The sequence below is a fragment of the Nerophis lumbriciformis genome, linkage group LG29 (genome assembly GCF_033978685.3).
Source record: "Nerophis lumbriciformis linkage group LG29, RoL_Nlum_v2.1, whole genome shotgun sequence".
In the NCBI taxonomy this organism is placed as follows: domain Eukaryota; kingdom Metazoa; phylum Chordata; class Actinopteri; order Syngnathiformes; family Syngnathidae; genus Nerophis; species Nerophis lumbriciformis.
In genome coordinates, this window is record NC_084576.2 from 23,672,868 (window position 1) to 23,695,152 (window position 22,285).

Consider the following 22,285-nt stretch of genomic DNA (forward strand, 5'->3'; position numbering starts at 1 on the left):
GTTGAAAAATTGGACACATTTGCATTTTTGTGAAAAATTGGACAAATTTGCATTTTGTTGAAAAATTGGAACACATTTCTGTTAAATTGTTGAAAAATTGGACACATTTGCATTTTGTTGAAAAATTGGAACAAATTTCTGTTAGTTAAAAAATTTGACAAATTTGCATTTTGGCGAAAAACTTGACAAATTTACATTAAATTGTAGAAAAATTTGATAAATTAGCATTTGTTGAAAAATTTGAACAAATTTGTGTTAAATTGTTGAAAAATTTGACAAATTTGTGTTAAATTGTTGAAAAATTTGACAAATTTGTGTTAAATTGTAGAAAAATTTGACAAATTTGTGTTAAGTTAAAACATTTGACAAATTTGTGTTAAGTTAAAAAATTTGACAAATTTGCATTTTGGTGAAAAATTTGACAAATTAACGTTAAATTGTAGAAAAATTTGACAAATTAGCATTTTGCTGTAAAAATTTGACAAATTTGTGTTCAATTGTAGAAAAATAGGACACATTTGTGTTAAATTGTAGAACAATTGGACAAATCAGCATTTTGTTTAAATATTGGGACAAATTTGCGTTAAATTGGACACATTTGTGTTAAATGATAAACTAAGCAAAAACATTTACTCTAACGCTATTTTTTGTTGTGGTCGCGTCTGCTCGGGGCTGAAGGTCCGTCTTGTGGGGTCCGCAGCAGCAGCACACCTGCTGAGCACACACCAAGCGAGTCTTCTTGAGGGAACAACAAGCGGAGAACGGTTAAAGGTTAAATAAAACCCGACAGCAGTGTGTTGACGTATTTATTTCCTTGATAGTGGAACGGCCAATCACAGTCTTGAACAGGAAGTAGGAATAAATAAAAGCAGCATCACCAGATGGGAATTGTGCAAGCTTCCTGTTGGATGCTGCTTTGTGACTAGATGGAAATTGTAAATAAAAAAAAAAAGAGGAAAATATTTCCGTTAGAATTCTAAGTAATATTTCAATGAGCAGGAAATAAGAGAAGAAGCATCTGGACTGTGAAGAAGACTTAAGATCTTGGAACTTCTTCTTCTGTCTTCATGTGAGGCGATGATTAAAAGTTGATGGCTTTTCCAAAGGAGGCGGCCAGGTTGGCTTCTCTGAAGGCCTCCGACACCGTCTGCAAGAAGACCAGGCTCGTTAGCGCTTAATTGACTGATGATGTCATAGTGCCGGGCGATAAATAGATATCAATATAACGGCATAGACGTGTCATCGATACCAATTAAAAATGCGTTCCATAAAACGTTAAATGATAATTTTTTTCTTCATAGTAAGAAAGCGGAAGTATGGAAGCAAGGTTGGTTGCATGAACAAAGGCACTCGCTGTCTGGTAACCGAGCAACGCAGGAAGCGATCACTGATCAGTGGGAGTGACACGCTAACAGCCAATCGGGTAACAGTATCAACTATCAAGTTTGGTTGATTTTTGCATGGAGTGAGAAGAGAAAGTCAAAATGAAGAAATTGTGGATAAAAGAGGAAAAGTCACCTGGACAGTTTAAATTTTTGTGGTCTGTAAATGCAAGACAGCTAACACCACACCACCTTAGCCGTGCTCACCCTTTAGAGCACAGCTGTAACTTCCTGCCACTAAACCTGCAGAAAATAGTTCTTCTCAGCTTTCTGTTTGTATACACATTTTCATTGATTCATCCTTTGCTTAAAAGACGTAACCTCGATTCTGACTTCCTGCTAAACTACAGCCGGTGTCGCACCTCCCCTTTATCTCTAAAATCCTAAAAAAAAAAAAAATGCTAAAGCAGCTAAATGAATACATTGCGTCTAACAATCTTTGTTAACCCTTTCAGTCGGGATTCATTTTCACACTTTGCACTATTTTCTTACACTTTATGAAGCATTTCTTACATATTCCTTATTTTTAAGAGCTTATTGTTAAGCGTTCAATGTGATTTTTCTATTTTAATTACATTGAGTGAGTGTTTTCCATGCTTGTGTTGACAGTTCCTTTCTTTTCTGCCTTAATAGCTGAGGGATTATAATCAAAGGAAGTTACATTTCAAATAAAATCTCCTGCTCCTTACTTTCCATAGGTCATAAAAACATCATTATCGATATCGGCCGATATAAAACTGATATCCCGATACCGATTTTAGCCGTATCGCCCAGCCCTATGGTGTCATAAAGTGTGTGTGTTGTAGATCGTACTGGGTGGGCGTGGCAAACTCTGGCGATGTCCTCGCAGGACGCCCCGTACTCCATGGCCAAGGCGGCCTCGTTGATCATCTCTCCTGCCCCCTGCAGGCCAAAAGCACACCGCCACTTTCATTACTGCGGTTTCTTAAAGGCGCGTGGGTCTAAAAAGGTCTTACGGTTCCCAGGATGTGCGCTCCCAGCATCCTGTCCGTCTCCTTGTGGCTGAGGATCTTCACCAGGCCGTCCGTGTCGGCGTTGGTTTTAGCGCGACTGTTGGCGGCGAAGGGGAACTTGCCCACCTTGTAGGGCGTGCCCTGAGGAGCAAAAGGAGCGTCAGCTTGGCGCTGGTCTCGGTTCAGTGACGGTCTTGTTTACATCTGAACAGATACAGTACCTGGGAATACACACCAGCACCATTTTAAGAGTATGTTAATAAATACTATCTGTTTTTAATAATAACATCCCATTTTTGTATTGCAACTTTTAAAAATTAGTCAATTGCTGTTAAGTTGTTTTAATTTCATATTATCATTTGCAAGTATGACAAGTTACAATTAAATCTGTGATGAACGGGCCCTCGCCCCCCTTGCACGGCGGGGTATACGCAAGACGTCCTTACCGATGCCCTGACCCACCCCCAAAAATATAAGGAAAATCAGATCATGTGCAAAAAAAGTTATTACTGATATAGTTTTTCACCACAAGGGGGCAATAAAGCGTCGTAGTATTTATGCAGTTGCCCTGACCCACCCCCAAAAATATAAGGAAAATCAGATCATGTGCAAAAAAAGTTATTACTGATATAGTTTTTCACCACAAGGGGGCAATAAAGCGTCGTAGTATTTATGCAGTTGCGTCCTACCCCACACCCACGACCCACCATCAAAACATTCGGGAAGATCGGATCATGTGAAAGGAAGTTAGTAGTAGTCATGCAGTTGCGTCCCACCCGACACCCCCGATCCACCACCAAATTATTCGAGAAGTTTGGATCATGTGGAAAGAAGTTATTAGTAGAGGTAGTCATGCAGTTGCGTCCCACCATCAAACCATTCGGGTAGATCGGATCATGTGAAAGGAAGTTATTAGTAGTAGTAGTAGTAGTCATGCAGTTGCATTCCACCCAAAACCCTGACCCAGCATCAAAACAGTCGGGAAGATCGGATCATGTTGAAAGGAAGTTATTAGTAGTAGTAGTCATGCAGTTGCGTCCCACCCGACACTCCAACAAAACATTTGGTAAGATCGGATCATGTGGAAGGAAGTTAGTAGTAGTAGTAGTCATGCAGTTGCGTCCCACCCGACACACCATCAAATTATTCGAGAAGTTTGGATCATGTGGAAAGAAGTTATTAGTAGTGGTAGTCATGCAGTTGCGTCCCACCCGACACACCATCAAATTATTCGAGAAGTTTGGATCATGTGGAAAGAAGTTATTAGTAGTGGTAGTCATGCAGTTGCGTCCCACCCGACACACCATCAAATTATTCGAGAAGTTTGGATCATGTGGAAAGAAGTTATTAGTAGTGGTAGTCATGCAGTTGCGTCCCACTCGACACACCATCAAACCATTCGTGTATATCGGATCATGTGGAAGGAAGTTATTAGTAGTAGTCATGCAGTTGCGAACCACCCGACCCACCATCAAAACATTCGGGTAGATCGGATCATGTGGAAGTAAGTTATTAGTAGTAGTAGTAGTCATGCAGTTGCGTCCCACCCGACACACCATCAAATTATTCGAGAAGTTTGGATCATGTGGAAAGAAGTTATTAGTAGTGGTAGTCATGCAGTTGCGTCCCACCCAACAACCCGACCCACCATCAAAAAACTTTTGGTAAGATCGGATCATGTGAAAGGAAGTTATTAGTAGTAGTAGTAATAGTCATGCAGTTGCGACCCACCCGACCCACCGTCAAAACATTCGGGTAGATCGGATCATGTGCAAGTAAGTTATTAGTAGTAGTAGTCATGCAGTTGCGTCCCACCCGACACACCATCAAATTATTTGGGAAGATCGGATCATGTGGAAGGAAGTTATTAGTAGTTGTAGTCATGCAGTTGCGTCCCACCCGACACCCTTGACCCACCATCAAATTATTCGAGAAGTTTGGATCATGTGGAAAGAAGTTATTAGTAGTGGTAGTCACGCAGTTGCGTCCCACCTGACACTCCATCAAAACATTTGGTAAGATCGGATCATGTGGAAGGAAGTTATTAGTAGTAGTAGTCATGCAGTTGCGTCCCACCCGACACACCATCAAACCATTCGTGTATATCGGATCATGTGGAAGGAAGTTATTGGTAGTAGTAGTAGTAGTCATGCAGTTGCGTCCCACCCAACACCCCGACCCACCATCAAAACATTTGGGTAGATCGGATCATGTGGAAGTAAGTTATTAGTAGTTGTAGTCATGCAGTTGCGTCCCACCCGACACACCATCAAACCATTCGTGTATATCGGATCATGTGGAAGGAAGTTATTAGTAGTGGTAGTCATGCAGTTGCGTCCCACTCGACACACCATCAAACCATTCGTGTATATCGGATCATGTGGAAGGAAGTTATTGGTAGTAGTAGTAGTAGTAGTCATGCAGTTGCGTCCCACCCAACACCCCGACCCACCATCAAAACATTCGGGTAGATCGGATCATGTGGAAGTAAGTTATTAGTAGTTGTAGTCATGCAGTTCCGTCCCACCCGACACACCATCAAACCATTCGTGTATATCGGATCATGTGGAAGGAAGTTATTAGTAGTGGTAGTCATGCAGTTGCGTCCCACTCGACACACCATCAAACCATTCGTGTATATTGGATCATGTGGAAGGAAGTTATTGGTAGTAGTAGTAGTAGTCATGCAGTTGCGTCCCACCCAACACCCCGACCCACCATCAAAACATTCGGGTAGATCGGATCATGTGGAAGTAAGTTATTAGTAGTTGTAGTCATGCAGTTGCGTCCCACCCGACACACCATCAAACCATTCGTGTATATCGGATCATGTGGAAGGAAGTTATTAGTAGTGGTAGTCATGCAGTTGCGTCCCACCCGACACACCATCAAACCATTCGTGTATATCGGATCATGTGGAAGGAAGTTATTAGTAGTGGTAGTCATGCAGTTGCGTCCCACTCGACACACCATCAAACCATTCGTGTATATCGGATCATGTGGAAGGAAGTTATTGGTAGTAGTAGTAGTAGTCATGCAGTTGCGTCCCACCCAACACCCCGACCCACCATTAAAACATTTGGGTAGATCGGATCATGTGGAAGGAAGTTATTAGTAGTGGTAGTCATGCAGTTGCGTCCCACTCGACACACCATCAAACCATTCGTGTATATCGGATCATGTGGAAGGAAGTTATTGGTAGTAGTAGTAGTAATCATGCAGTTGCGTCCCACCCAACACCCCGACCCACCATTAAAACATTTGGGTAGATCGGATCATGTGGAAGGAAGTTATTAGTAGTGGTAGTCATGCAGTTGCGTCCCACTCGACACACCATCAAACCATTCGTGTATATTGGATCATGTGGAAGGAAGTTATTGGTAGTAGTAGTAGTAGTCATGCAGTTGCGTCCCACCCGACACACCATCAAATTATTCGAGAAGTTTGGATCATGTGGAAAGAAGTTATTAGTAGTGGTAGTCATGCAGTTGCGTCCCACCCAACACCCCGACCCACCATCAAAACATTTGGTAAGATCGGATCATGTGAAAGGAAGTTATTAGTAGTAGTAGTAGTAGTCATGCGGTTGCGACCCACCCGACCCACCGTCAAAACATTCGGGTAGATCGGATCATGTGGAAGTAAGTTATTAGTAGTAGTAGTCATGCAGTTGCGTCCCACCCGACACACCATCAAATTATTTGGGAAGATCGGATCATGTGGAAGGAAGTTATTAGTAGTAGTCATACAGTTGCGTCCCACCCGACACCCTTGTTCCACCATCAAATTATTCGAGAAGTTTGGATCATGTGGAAAGAAGTTATTAGTAGTGGTAGTCACGCAGTTGCGTCCCACCTGACACTCCATCAAAACATTTGGTAAGATCGGATCATGTGGAAGGAAGTTAGTAGTTGTAGTAGTCATGCAGTTGCGTCCCACCCGACACACCATCAAATTATTCGAGAAGTTTGGATCATGTTGAAAGAAGTTTAGTAGAGGTAGTCATGCAGTTGCGTCCCACCCGACCCACCATCAAACCATTGGGGTAGATCGGATCATGTGGAAGGAAGCTATTAGTAGTAGTAGTAGTCATGCAGTTGCGTCCCACCCAACACCCCGACATACCATCAAAACATTCGGGAAGATCGGATCATGTGAAAGGAAGTTATTAGTAGTAGTAGTCATGCAGTTGCACTCCACCCAAAACCCTGACCCACCATCAAAACAGTCCGGAAGATCGGATCATGTTGAAAGAAGTTATTAGTAGTAGTAGTCACGCAGTTGCGTCCCACCCGACACTCCATCAAAACATTTGGTAAGATCGGATCATGTGGAAGGAAGTTATTATTAGTAGTAGTAGTAGTCATGCAGTTGCGTCCCACCAGACACCCCGACCCACCATCAAAACATTTGGTAAGATCGGATCATGTGAAAGGAAGTTATTAGTAGTAGTAGTAGTCATGCAGTTGCGACCCACCCGACCCACCGTCAAAACATTCGGGTAGATCGAATCATGTGGAAGTAAGTTATTAGTAGTAGTAGTAGTCATGCAGTTGCGTCCCACCCGACACACCATCAAATTATTTGGGAAGATCGGATCATGTGGAAAGAAGTTATTAGTAGTGGTAGTCACGCAGTTGCGTCCCACCTGACACTCCATCAAAACATTTGGTAAGATCGGATCATGTGGAAGGAAGTTAGTAGTAGTAGTAGTCATGCAGTTGCGTCCCACCCGACACACCATCAAATTATTCGAGAAGTTTGGATCATGTTGAAAGAAGTTTAGTAGAGGTAGTCATGCAGTTGCGTCCCACCATCAAACCATTCGGGTAGATCGGATCATGTGGAAGGAAGTTATTAGTAGTAGTAGTAGTAGTAGTAGTAGTCATGCAGTTGCGTCCCACCCAACACCCCGACGTACCATCAAAACATTCGGGAAGATCGGATCATGTGAAAGGAAGTTATTAATAGTAGTAGTCATGCAGTTGCACTCCACCCAAAACCCCGACCCACCATCAAAACAGTCGGGAAGATCGGATCATGTTAAAAGAAGTTATTAGTAGTAGTAGTCACGCAGTTGCGTCCCACCCGACACTCCATCAAAACATTTGGTAAGATCGGATCATGTGGAATGAAGTTATTATTAGTTGTAGTCAAGCAGTTGCGTCCCACCAGACACCCCGACCCACCATCAAAACATTCGGGAAGATCGAATCAAGTGAAAATATATTAAAGACCAAGACATATGGATTGCAGCACAATATTTGGTTAGATAAAATCCTGTTATGAATTTAAAAATATTTTTTTTAGTGCAGTTAGACTTTGGGAGTTTGTAACGCAATTGGAGTGCAACAGAGTGGACCGACACCAGCTGGACTGCTGCTGAGTGGTCCAAAGTCATGTTTTCTGACGAAAGCAAATTTTGCATTTCCTTTGGAAATCGAGGTCCCAGAGTCTGGAGGAAGACAGGAGAGGCACAGGATCCACGTTGCCTGAAGTCTAGTGTAAAGTTTCCACCATCAGTGATGGTTTGGGGTGCCATGTCATCTGCTGGTGTCGGTCCACTCTGTTTCCTGAGATCCAGGGTCAACGCAGCCGTCTACCAGCAAGTTTTAGAGCACTTCATGCTTCCTGCTGCTGACCTGCTCTATGGAGATGGAGATTTCAAGTTCCAACAGGACTTGGCGCCTGCACACAGCGCAAAATCTACCCGTGCCTGGTTTACGGACCATGGTATTTCTGTTCTAAATTGGCCCGCCAACTCCCCTGACCTTAGCCCCATAGAAAATCTGTGGGGTATTGTGAAAAGGAAGATGCAGAATGCCAGACCCAAAAACGCAGAAGAGTTGAAGGCCACTATCAGAGCAACCTGGGCTCTCATAACACCTGAGCAGTGCCAGAAACTCATCGACTCCATGCCACGCCGCATTAACGCAGTAATTGAGGCAAAAGGAGCTCCAACCAAGTATTGAGTATTGTACATGCTCATATTTTTCATTTTCATACTTTTCAGTTGGCCAACATTTCTAAAAATCCCTTTTTTGTATTAGCCTTAAGTAATATTCTAATTTTGTGACACACGGAATTTTGGATTTTCATTTGTTGCCACTTCAAATCATCAAAATTAAATGAAATAAACATTTGAATGCATCAGTCTGTGTGCAATGAATAAATATAATGTACAAGTTACACCTTTTGAATGCAATTACTGAAATAAATCAAGTTTTTCAAAATATTCTAATTTACTGGCTTTTACCTGTATATATACACACATACATATATACACATATATGCACATATGTATATACACACACACACACACACACATACATTCAGTCGACTTTCGGCCCTCAATCATATTTATTTTTAGCCCAATGCGGCCCCCGGGGCAAAAACTTTGGACACCCCTGACTTCGAGGGAGTTTGGCCGAGTCCGCCCTGAGTGCTAGTTGACTGATTGTTTACATTAGCAGCTGTTTCGTCTAAAATCGGACGTGGCGTCACGTGCAACAAAGTTATCTGTGCGTTAAGTGCACTTGCTTCCTGTGCACTTAAGATGTAACTTTAAGGTTTTACTACTTACGTATAAAATACTACATGGTCTAGCTCCAGCCTATCTTGCCGATTGTATTGTACCATATGTCCCGGCAAGAAATCTGCCTTCAAAGAACTCCGGCTTATTAATGATTCCCAGAGCCCAAAAAAAGTCTGCGGGCTATAGAGCGTTTTCTATTCGGGCTCCACTACTCTGGAATGTTCTCCCGGTAACAGTTAGAGATGCTACCTCAGTAGAAGCATTTAAGTCCCATCTTAAAACTCATTTGTATACTCTAGCCTTTAAATAGACCCCCTTTTTAGACCAGTTGAGCTGCCGTTTCTTTTCTTTTCTCCTCTGCCCCCCTCTCCCTTGTGGAGGGGGGGGGACACAGGTCCGGTGGCCATGGATGAAGTGCTGGCTGTCCAGAGTCGGGACCCGGGGTGGACCGCTCGCCTGTGCATCGGTTGGGGACGTCTCTGCGCTGCTGACCCGTCCCTGCTCGAGATGGTCTCCTGCTGGCCCCACTATGGACTGGACTCTCACTATTATGTTGGATCTACTATGGACTGGACTTTCACAATATTATGTCAGACCCACTCGACGTCCATTGCATCCGGTCTCCCCTAGAGGGGGGGAGGGGTCACCCACATATGCGGTCCTCTTCAAGGTTTCTCATAGTCATTCACATCGACGTCCCATTGGGGTTGTGAGTTTTTCCTTGCTCTTATGTGGGCTCTGTACCGCGGATGTCGTTGTGGCTTGTACAGCCCTTTGAGACACTTGTGATTTAGGGCTATATGAATAAACATTGATTGATTTATTGATTATCGTAATATGGCACTGTTGGATTTCAGGTGAATCGATACCCGTTAGAACCGGCGATTGGTGCCAGTATTTAAAGTAGAGAATTCGGTAGCCATCCTTACCTCCTCTTTGAGCTGCTCCTCGGTCTTGCCCACCCAGGCCACCTCAGGGTGCGTGTATATGACCGAGGGGACACAGTTGTAGTCGATGTGCACGGCGCCGCCCGCTATTCCCTCCACACAGATGATGCCCTCGTCTTCCGCTTTGTGGGCCAACATGGGCCCCGCGATCACGTCGCCGATGGCGTAAATACTAAAAAGGGAGGAAGACGCTGAGGCAGGTGCTAAACCGCACTAAAGATGGCATCAACTGACGCGTGCGCACCTTGGCACTTTGGTCTGGAAGCGGTTGTTGACGGGGATGCGCCCCCTGTTGTCCAGCTCGATGCCCAGCCCCTCCAGGCCCAGGCTCTGGGTGAAGGGTCGCCGGCCGATGCACACCAGCAGCACGTCGCACGTCAGCGTCTCGTTCTTGCCGCCGGCCGCCGCCTCCACGCTGAAACAGGCAGACCGCCGCTTAAGGTGCTGATGTGACGACCGGAGCTGAGGGCGGGGGGTTGGTACTCACGCCACGTCCATCTTGCCGTCGGGCCTCCTGCTGGCGCCCAGCACTTTGGTGCCCAGCTTGAACTTGAGGCCCTGCTTCTGCAGAATGCGCTGGAAGTTCTTGGAGATCTCCATGTCGATGCCCATGCCGCCCACGTGGGCCAGGAACTCCACCGCCGTCACCTTGGAGCCCAGACGCTGCCACACGGACCCCTGCGGGACAGAAGAACCGGGGGTCAGCGCTGCTGTTGGGACCGGGGCGTCATGTGACTCTAGAGACGCAGACCAGCTCCACTCCGATGACGCCGCCTCCGATCACGATCAGCTCCTCCGGAACTTTCTTGAGGGACAGCGCCCCCGTGGACGACACGACGGTCTCCTCGTCGATCTGCAACGTGAAACATGGCCATCACTGCCAGCAACAGTAACAACAATTTTAGTCCAAGTAACAGTTCTCGTGTGATTGATGTTGTATTGCTTCTCGTTACTGCATTGGCCTGTTCTGGTCTTGTTCCTCGGACCCTGCAGAGATAGCTTTGCTGGTTTCTTTTTACACCCGACCCCTACATTCCATGAGCATGAGACAAGGACTGTTGTGATGCCAGAGATCACCAATTTATATTTTAAGGTTACTCTTATGTGATTGATGCTGTATTACTGCCTTTTCAAGATTGAACCAAAACAAAGATCACAAATATATCGTAAATTCTGGACTACTTTTCTTCCCACACTTTGAACATTGCGACTAATTTATGGATTTTTCTTCGCCGACGGCCATGAAGCAAATAGTTTCATAAAAAGAAGAGACAGTTGGATGGTGCGTTAGTGTTTGTGCTATGGCGCCATCCTTTTTGGATGAGTTCGCTCACTGCAGGCGCAGCTGGGTAAATGCCTGCAAGTTTTTTCCTGCTGTTTAAAGTTTTGAACCGGAAGTAAAAGTGTCGTTTTGTCTTCGAGTCGTCCATAGCGTTTCTACTCGTATGGATTATTCGTTCATCACTCCAAGCAACATTTGTAAGTTTTACAATATAACTAAAACAATTCTTACTTACTAAAGTAATACAGTCCGGTGCTGCTAACATGTGGGCAGGAAAATTGGGTGGATGCGGCTTATATATTGGTGGGCTCTATTGTCCAGAAATTGCGGTTTATTGTATTTGTCTTTTGGTCAAAGGTTACTCTCCAAATGGGTTTCTTTCATGATTGATGCTGTATTACTGCCTTTCCAAGATGTAACCAAAACATTCCTGTTTTTTGCCTATATCACAATCAGACAAAATACAGTTTATTGTATTTGTCTTTTGGTCAAAGGTTACTCTCCCAATGGGTTTCTTTTGTGATTGATGCTGTATTACTGCCTTTCCAAGATGTAACCAAAGCATTCCTGTTTTTTGCCTATATCACAATCAGACAAAATAGGGTTTATTGTATTCGTCTTTTGGTCAAAGTTTATTTTCCAAATGGGTTTATCTTGTGATTGATGCTGTATTACTGCCTTTTCAAGATGTAACCAAAACATTCCTGTTTTTGCCTATATCACAATCAGACTAAATAGTTTATTGTATCTGTCTTTTGGTCAAATTTTACTCTCCAAATGTTTATTTTGTGATTGATGCTGTATAACTGCCTTTCCAAGATGTAATCAAAGCATTCCTGTTTTTTGCCTATACCACAATCAGACAAAATATAGTTTATTGTATTTATCATTTGGTCACAGGTTACTCTCAAAATGGGTTTATTTTGTGATTGATGCTGTATTACTGCCTTTCCAAGATATAGGCAAAACAACAGGAATGCTTTGGTTGGAAAGGCAGTAATACAGCATAAATCACAAAATAAATACATTTTGAGAGTAACCTTTGACCAAAAGGCAGATACAGTAAACTGTATTTAATGTGATTGTGATATAGACAAAAAAACAGGAATGATTTGGTTAATCTTGTAAAGGCAGTAATACAGCATCAATCACAAAAGAAACCAATTTGGAGAGTAACTTTGACCAAAAGACAAATACAATAAACTGTATTTAGTCTGATAGTGATATAGGCAAAACAACAGGAATGCTTTGGTTACATCACAATCAGACTAAATACAGTTTATTGTATCTGTCTTTTGGTCAAAAGGTTACTCTCCAAATGGGTTTATTTTGTGATTGATGCTGTACTACTGCCTTCCCAAGATGTAACCAAAGCATTCCTGTTTTTGCCTATATCACAATCAAACTAAATACAGTTATTGTATGTCTTTCGGTCAAAGGTTACTCTCCAAATGGGTTTATTTTGTGATTGATGCTGTACTACTGCCCTTCCAAGATGTAACCAAAGCATTCCTGTTTTTGCCTATATCACAATCAAACTAAATACAGTTATTGTATCTGTCTTTTGGTCAAAGGTTACTCTCCAAATGGGTTTCTTTTGTGATTGATGCTGTATTACTGCCTTTCCAATATGTAACCAAGGCATTCCTGTTTTTTTTGCCTATATCACAATCACATTAAAAAAAGTTTACTGTATCTGCCTTTTGGTCAAAGGTTACTCTCCAAATGGGTTTATTTTGTGATTGATGCTGTATTACTGCCTTCCCAAGATGTAACCAAAGCATTCCTGTTTTTGCCTATATCACAATTAAACTAAATACAGTTTAGTGTATCTGTCTTTTGGTCAAAGGTTACTCTCCAAATTGGTTTTTGTGATTGATGCTGTATTACTGCCTTTCCCAGATTTAACCAAAAAGTTCCTGTTTTCTGAATCTGAAAGATTTATTTGTCCCTCTCTTCCTTCTTCTGTTAGCAGCGTAGACTTGCTTCTCTGCAAACTCATGTTATTTGATAACTCAAATAAATACTTAAAAGACCTTAGCTTTCCCCTTGAAATACTTTTATTTAATAAGAATAATTTCCCAAACAGAAGCCGCAGACGCACCTGTATTCCAGGGAAGGGCGTGACTTCGGAACCGGTGGCGATGAGGATGTTCTTGGTGTTGATGACTTGCTCGCTGCCATCGTCCGCTGTGGCCGTCACCTGGTTCTTGCCCGTCACTCTGCCGAAACCGTTGACGTGGGTCACCTGACACAAAAAAACGCGTCATGGCATCCGTGAACATGGGAGGACGCAGACAGCCACAAAAAAAAATGACAAGAGGTCTCACTTTGTTCTGTTTGAAGAGATGTGCGATGCCGCCGGTGAGCGCTTTGACCGCCCCGCTTTTCTGGCCCATCATCTTCTCCAGGTTGAGCGAGATCCCCGAGACTGAACGAAACATGGCGTCACTCGGGAGCCAGAGCCTGCACAAAATACCCAGCATGCCCTCTGCCCTGACGCAAGTGACCTACTTTCAATGCCTCTGCTCTCAAAGTCTTTGCCGTGGGCCTGGTGGTACAGGTAGGAGTTGTTCAGCAGAGCCTGCACACGTTGAGCATACGTCACGAGTCATGTCATATTATTAGCAAAAATAATACAAGCAGTAATAGAAAATGCTTACTTTGGAGGGGATGCAGCCGACATTCAAGCAGGTTCCGCCCAGTGTGGGGTTCTTCTCCACACAAACTGTCTGTGAAGACACAAAATTAGACAAAAGAGGCAGGCTTTGCTACACATCGTAAAAAAAAGTTTTGCCAACAACCCGTCAATCTGTTACATTTCGTCTTTCTTCTGTGAACATGCTTACCTCGCATGGCGCTAAAATGTAATTTTAACATGTAGCTCACATTGCTAATGCTTGTGTCTTCCTGTCCCACTCCCTTATGTTACGTTAATGTATGGCCAGCCTAATCAAAAATGGCCACAACCGGCCCGCCAAAGCTTTTCATTTGGCCCAACGAGGCTTGATGAAACCATCAAAACTAAGGTGAGTCATGTATGCAGTACTCCGGCCACCCTGCAGGGGGCAACAGCAAGTCACATGTGTCACAATGAAGCAGCAGTGGGGTGAGTCGAAGAAGACTACTCATTCAACCTGGGAAAAAAATCCTAATTAATTGCTTAAATCGGGACATTTAACGACTGGACAACAAAGTACTAATTTTTACTTTGGCGATCAAAGCTCATTTAATACATGTAGCGCTAAATTTGACCAGTAGAGGGCAATAATGCTACACTTTAGGTTTAATTGTGATGAGCCACATTCATTGTGTGCAATGTTTGACGTAGATAATGTTTCATTTCTATATATGTAAACATTTGTAGTTTACTGTGTGAATGTATTAACACGAAACCTATTTTATTTATGTAAAATACACAACAATTTTGACATTTTTACTTTATGTTTATATTTGCAGTCTTTCTTTCTTTCTTTCTTTTAGTTTATTTCGAACATGAACACACTTACATCATAATACATCACACAATTTCATATCATTTCATTTTACATCATGCCCGAAAAGGAGTAGGAAGAAGCAAAGCTTATTTAATCCTACCCCTTTCCCACTTCAAAGCGTTTACAAATATATAGAATCATTTACTGACCTTTTTATATAATAAAATAACATCTATGAATTAGTATACAACAGTTTTGTAATATGTAATTAATTAATTAATTCAGTCATTATTAACATACTGAGATGAAGAATATCTTATTTTCAATAAGGTTGAAAGTATTTCTCATAATTCTTCTTCTTTGTACTTACAAACCTAACTTGAGGAAGAAGTGTAAAGAAATAAAACTACGGAAGAGAAAGAATTCAAAAGAAGGAACATCAATCCTCAAATAAACTTCTGGAGCTTCTGTTTCTTCATGCTGCTAACTATCTGTCTAGCGGCACACGCTGGAAACAAGTACCGAGCAGAAAATGTATTGACAGTGCATTGTGAGAGCCGATGTGTTTACTTGGTAATTAAGTAAATTAGAGATGTCCGATAATGTCTTTTTTGCCGATATCCGATATTGTCCAACTCTTAATTCCCGATTCCGATATCAACCAACACCGATATATACAGTCGTGGAATTAACACATTATTATGCCTAATTTTGTTGTGATGCACCGCTGGATGCATTAAACAATGTAACAAGGTTTTCCAAAATAAATCAACTCAAGGAATGGAAAAAAAATGCCAACATGGCACTGCCATATTTATTATTGAAGTCACAAAGTGCATTATTTTTTTTAACATGCCTCAAAACAGCAGCTTGGAATTTGAGACATGCTCTCCCCGAGAAAACATGAGGAGGTTGAGGTGGGCGAGGTAGCGGGGGGGTGTATATTGTAGCGTCCCGGAAGAGTTAGCGCTGCAAGGGGTTCTGGGTATTTGTTCTGTTGTGTTACGGTGCGGATGTTCTCCCGAAATGTGTTTGTCCTTCTTGTTTGGTGTGGGTTCACAGTGTGGCGCATATTTGTAACAGTGTTAAAGTTGTTTATACGGCCACCCTCAGTGGTACCTGTATGGCTGTTGACCAAGTATGCAAATTAATCCAGATCCACAGCCCCTTTAATATTTGCCATCATATACCGCTTTTCACACATTGTAAATATGACTGTCACGACCAATTGTGATGCATCTTACATTGAAGCCGAGCTGTGCTGCCTTGATGGCGGCGACGTAGCCGCCGGGACCGGAACCAACCACTGTGACATCTGCTTCGACTGCAGACGCAAAGACACGTGTCAGGGGTGTAACGACAGGTCGTATTTGTTACACTTCGGACAGCAGAGCACAAGTGATTGTGTTATCTTACTTGCTGCTTTGTCGGCGTATGTGCGGACGGTGAGCCCTGCAGCTCCGTGCAGCTTGCAGGGGAGGTGATTACTCCGCTGTGACACAAAAACAACAATATCATTATCATCATAAAAGGTAATATACACACGTATCAGTTACATACACAATTGATGTGTCTTGAAAGGTCTGGTCCAAATACAAAATTCAATTTATTATTTTCTTATTTTTGATAACGTTGACTGAACATGAAGACTTTTCATTTCCAGAAATTACAAAAGCTTTTCTTTTTTTTTTTTTTTTTTTTTAACTGCACTGAATTTTTATGATTTAATTTTGTGCAGAATTTCATTCTGACGAAGAAACATATATATATTAGGGCTGCGCGATATGGACGAAAAAGTATTATCTCGATATATTTGGACTTAAACTCAATATTCGATATATTTTTCGGTGAAAGTACACATATAAAGATTATCATTTTTGAGCAATATTCAGTGAAATTGAAGTGAATGACAACTGTACTGCAAACAGTCAGTGGGACATTTATTAACCCAGTTAGTCAAGATGGGTATTAAAATAAACAGTTAAAGTAGTACAGAATCACATAACAAATAGAATAGAAAAATATTATTTCTGCATAAAATAAATAACATTGCTGTGCAAATAATACAAAATGTATCAAACTCAGATTAAAAAAAAAATACATTTGCAGGCAGGCACTTTGTGATTTCCCTTCCTGGTTCGATGACCCGCCCTATCTTGCCTCTGATTGGCCTATCCCTAACCAATCGTGACTCATCATAGTAAACAACCGAGCAATCATGCATGTTCTTATACGTGCAAGCACGTCTTGGAAGGAGGAAGGGGAGGGTTTTCAAGGAACACAACAAATAAGCGGCGTTTGGTAATTTTAACGTAAAATAAATTATATCGATATTACGATATTTTCTTGATTCATATCCTTGTTTAAAAATATATCGATACATCTTACAAACTCGATATATCGCCCAGCCCTAATATATATATATATATATATATATATATATATATATATATATATATATATATTTTTTTTTTTTTTTTTTTTTTTTTTTTTTTTATTTATTTATTTTTTTTACATCAAATTATGCTTACATTTTCATTGAATAACAGTCTAGTGTTTTAAAAATAATTGTGTAAAAATTCAGTGTTAAAAAATTAATTGTATAAAATATTTTGTGCAGAAATATTCCATGACTCACTTCCGGTAACTTAATCCTGTCTAGGAACCAGCCAATGAGATGCTTTGGTCTTAAATTACCGGAAGTGGGTCTTGAGTTTTGAGGCAATGCATATTTATGCACAGACTTTTTGGACACTGTGTTTTTATTCAATAAAACTGTCAGCATAAGTTGATGTACCGTATTTTTCGGACTATAAGTCGCAGTTTTTTTTAATAGTTTGGCCGGGCTCCAGTGCGATTTATATCTTTTTTTCCTTTTTTATTATGCATTTTCGGCAGGTGCGACTTATACTCCGAAAAATACGGTAATTAAAAAAAAAAAATCACTGACAAATTCAGCGTCCAAAAAAATATTTCATAGTAAAGACACAAATTAACCTGCGACATTATTTGGTAACACCAACTTAGGTGACCTTTGCTTAAAATTATTAATGGAATATAACCTTGAAATATTTTTTTGAAACTTCAATTTAACATGGATGTTGATGGCTGTTATATCTGTGGAGCTGTAGAGGATGTCAATCATCTGTTTGAGGAATGTGAGAGTGTACACGTGTTTTTGGAGGAGATCAGAGATTGGCTGAGGGACAAAGGTGTGGAGATGTCCACATTCTCTATAGAAGAGATCAAATTTGGTATTTTTATAAACGACTGCAACATAGAAATGTTTGTCAACATTATTATGCTCCAGGCAAAAAGTTTTCTACATAAATGTCTATTTATGAAAGTCAGGCCTACATCTTCTAATTGGCTTATAGGTTTACAATAATCAGTCAAATCTTGGATGATGATTGAGAGTACAAAAGCCCTTAAATTGATATCTTTGTTAAAAACATTTAAAGTGATTTAGTTAGCCTTTTTTGTCTTTTTTTCCATTGTATTATTTATTAATATTTAATACTCTCAGTATTTGCTTTTGTTTTCTTTCCTTTATGTTGAAAGTGCCTTGACTTTTGTGTGAATTATAAATGTATGTTTGTTGTAGGGCTGGGCGATATATCGATATACACGATATATCGCGGGTTTGTCTCTGTGCGATATAGAAAATGACTATATCGTGATATTCGGGTATACGTTCTCACACAGCTTTTAGCTGCGGTGCATTAAACTGCATGCGTTTCTCACTCTTTCCTGTCTCTCCTTCTCACAGAGACTTAAAACAAGCACACCTTCTTACATACGTCACATAGTGTCACGCGAGCAACGTCACACGCTCCCGCGGAGCAGACAGGTAGCGACATGGTAACGTTAGCTGTGATGCTAATGGTGTGGTTTGAGTGGTAATACGAGAGAAAGAAGGTGCGAATCTGGTAACAAATGGAGGAATGATTAATTCCCAAGAAAAACAGCACGGGGTCCATCGTCTGACGGTGGTTTGGCTTCAAGCGGGAATATGTCTTTACATGTCAACATCTCCGTTCGGTGCCACACCAACTAAATGCCGAAACAACTATTTCCACATCAACACCGTAGCACATATACTATTTCAGTGGTTCTCAAATGGGGGTACGCGTACCCCTGGGGGTACTTGAAGGTATGCCAAGGGGTAAGTGAGATTTTTTTTAAATATTCTAAAAATAGCAACATTTCAAAAATCCTTTATAAATATATTTATTGAATAATACTTCAACAAAATATGAATGTAAGTTCATAAACTCAGTGAAGCACAAGCTCAGGTTTCTCACTAAAATGTCTGTCAAAAAGAACTGTGAAAAGAAATGCAACAAGGCAATATTCAGTGTTGACAGCTAGATTTTTTGTGGACATGTTCCATAAATATTGATGTTAAAGATTTCTATTTTTGTGAAGAAATGTTTAGAATTAAGTTCATGAATCCAGATGGATCTCTATTACAATCCCCAAAGAGGGCACTTTAAGTTGATTACTTCAATGTGTAGAAATCTTTATTTATAATCGAATCACTTGTTTATTTGTCAACAAGTTTTTACGGTAGTTATTTTTATATCTTTTTTTCCAAATAGTTCAAGAAAGACCACTACAAATGAGCAATATTTTGCACTGTTATACAATTGAATAAGTCAAAAACTGATGACACAGTGCTGTATTTTACTTCTTTATCTCTTTTTTTCAACCAAAAATGCTTTGCTCTGATTAAGGGGTACGGTACTTGAATTAAAAAAATGTTCACAGGGGGTACATCACTGAAAAAAGGTTGAGAACCACTGTACTATTTGATATGCAGCTCATTTTTATGTGATACATATTGAAATATCTTGTGTAACATCATGCACAAAAGTGCGCTTTATTTGTTTTAAACTATTGTAGTGGCGTTCTGTACAAAAAGTGCACTTTAATTTAGGGTTGTTTTGAAATGTCATCTTAATGACATCATTCACAAAAGTGCACTTATAGCTTGTTTTAAAATGTCTCTGACAATCTTGCACTTTCTGTTTTGGAAATGACATGAATGTTTAATAACTCTTTAATAAATACACTTTTGCTAAATTGACTTAGTTGTGATTTCCCTCTCTGCATGAAAGTTTAAAATGAGCATATATTAATGCAGTGTGAAGAAGAATGTTTTAATGTAGACACATAGAATCATCATACTGCTGTGATTATATGCATCAAGTGTTCATTCAAGGCTAGGCAAAATATCGAGATATATATTGTGTATCGCGATATGGCCTAAAAATATCGAGATATTAGAAAAAGGCCATATCGCCCAGCCCTAGTTTGTTGTTCAACAAAAAAAATAAAAAAAAAATACAAATACAAATAAAATAAAATACTCACTTCCGGTAAATTAATCCTGTCTAGTAGAGATGCGCGGTTTGCGGGCACAACCGCGGAGTCCGCGGATTATCCGCGGATCGGGCGGATGAAATTTAAAAAAATTAGATTTTATCCGCGGGTCGGGTTGGGTCGGGTCGGGTCGGGCGGTTGAAATAAAAAAAAATTAGATTTTAAATAGATTCAGGCGGGTGGCAGTTAAACCAATTCGGAAATATATATACATAGTTAAATGTTGTTACCCACATACGAAAAACGAGCAGGCACCTGCAGCATATGCCACAACAGAAGAAGAAAAAAAAAAGAGATGGACACTTTTACGGAGTGGAGAAGGGACGCCTCGCCGGGGTCCGGGACCGAGGCCCCTTCCCCCGAGAGGGCCCCACCGGGAGCCGTAGCTGAGGCGATCCGCGAGAAGGGCCCGACGCACGTCCAGGGTCACCACCGCGCCCACCGCGCCCATCGCACCGACACCCCGCCTCGTCCGCCTTCGCCGCGGCCGGCGTCACGCGCAGCAGGTAAGCAGCTTACCTGCCCGCCACCCCCGTGGCCGGGGGCTCGTAACAGGGGTCACTCCGCGCGCTCCGCCCGCGCAGCTTACCTGCCCGCCACCCCTGTTGCCGGGGGCGCGTAACAGGGGTCACTCCGCGCGCAGTGCGCTCACGAAAGGGGTGGGGCTCACCCTGGTTGATATAGACAGCCGGACGGTGGCCATGGAAGTCGGAACCCGCTAAGGAGTGTGTAACAACCCACCTGCCGAATCAACTAGCCCTGAAAATGGATGGCGCTGGAGCGTCGGGCACATACCCGGCCGTCGCCGGCAGCGAGACGCGCTTGGAGGTGCGCTCAGCGCGGCTCCCATATGATTGCGCACTGGTGTGCGTCTGGGTCGTGACAGCGTGGCACGCAAATGTCTGTGCTGCATTGGATCAGTCTCCTTTCTTTAACAGGCAAAAGCTTTATAACCTCACTAATGCCTTGCATCGTCTATATTAGATATATAACAACGGGCGGGTGCGGGCGGGTGCGGTTCTGATCAAATGTTACATCGGGTGGATGGCGGATGGTTGACGACTTTCTGATGCGGTTACGGATGAAATAATTGCCTATCCGCGCATCTCTACTGTCTAGGAACCAGCCAATGAGATGCTTTGGTCTCAAACTACCGGAAGTGGGTCTAGAGTTTTGAGGCAACCAATATTTAAGCACAGATTATTTTGTCAGCATAAATTGATGTAATAAAAATAAAAATAAATCACTGACATAAATTCAGCGTCCAAAAAAATATTTCTTTCAAATTAACCTGCGACATTATTTGGTAACACCAACTTAGGTAACCTTTGCTAGGCTAGGCTAACTAGCTAGGCTAGGCTAACTAGCTGTCATCGGAGTTTATGTTGGATTACTTCTAGTTTAAAACTAGCAGATATTAATTAAATATTGTTTGCTTCCTACAACAATGCTTCCAAACATTTGAACGCATTTGTCGCGGTACACTGGAAGACATTTAAAAAAATACACAGGTCAACTTTAGGAAGTTATATACGCTACATTTTGACACTGTCATCATGCCGAATAAAGCCGACCATAATTATAAATAAAATAATGATAAAAAAAACACACAATAAAATCGATATTTTGTTCGCCGCCATGGCAAATACTAACAGCGTGTTTTCGTAGCGGACTCTGGTGTTTATTAGCACACATGCTAAGTGCGACAAAATCAACAAGCAGCGACCACGCCGTCTGCAAGTTACAAAGCCGACACCGAGCGTAAGCCGATCGGGCTGGTTCGTGGACTTCTTACCGTGGCGAGAGATCGATATAAATGTGTCCAGCTCTGCATTTTTGCTGTTCGCTCGTCACGTCAACGTTAACCTCCAGCAGGCCGGGCAGCCAAGGACTCCTGACAGCGCGGCGCCCGAATATGACGTCACGGCGCAATCGCCTCACTTCCAACTATTACCAAAGTTCGGACAACTACAAGAGGACAATGTTAGTGAAATTATACTTTCCAGGCACAATTTAAAGGCAATATATCCTAAAAGAGTTTCCAGAAGTAGAAACAGGGAACCTAGAGACAACATATTAGACTTAGACAAATTTTATTGATTCATCCATCCATCCATCCATCTTCTTCCGCTTATCGGAGGTCGGGTCGCGGGGGCAGCAGCCCAAGCAGGGAAGCCCAGACTTCCCTCTCCCCAGTCACTTCGTCCAGCTCTTCCCGGGGGATCCCGAGGCGTTCCCAGGCCAGCCGGGAGACATAGTCTTCCCAACGTGACATAGTCTTCCTAACCGGTCGTAAGTGCCCTAAACACCTCCCTAGGGTGGCATCCTGACCAGTATATACTG

The 22,285-nt window shown here is 41.9% G+C and overlaps 1 protein-coding gene across 1 annotated transcript; it reads right to left on the reverse strand.

Moving 5' to 3' along the window:
- Positions 1-792: 792 nt before the first annotated feature.
- dld (deltaD) lies at positions 793-21,879 on the reverse strand. The gene is made up of 14 exons (XM_061924704.1): positions 21,738-21,879; positions 15,974-16,049; positions 15,802-15,881; positions 13,784-13,852; positions 13,635-13,704; positions 13,451-13,551; positions 13,225-13,368; positions 10,590-10,691; positions 10,326-10,516; positions 10,083-10,253; positions 9,821-10,010; positions 2,360-2,497; positions 2,196-2,285; positions 793-1,147 (listed from the first exon to the last, which is right to left on the reverse strand). Exons 1-14 carry the CDS (start codon positions 21,774-21,776, stop codon positions 1,082-1,084), a joined length of 1,527 nt encoding a protein of 508 aa, XP_061780688.1. The 5' UTR covers positions 21,777-21,879; the 3' UTR covers positions 793-1,081.
- Between the last annotated feature and the right edge of the window lie 406 nt (positions 21,880-22,285).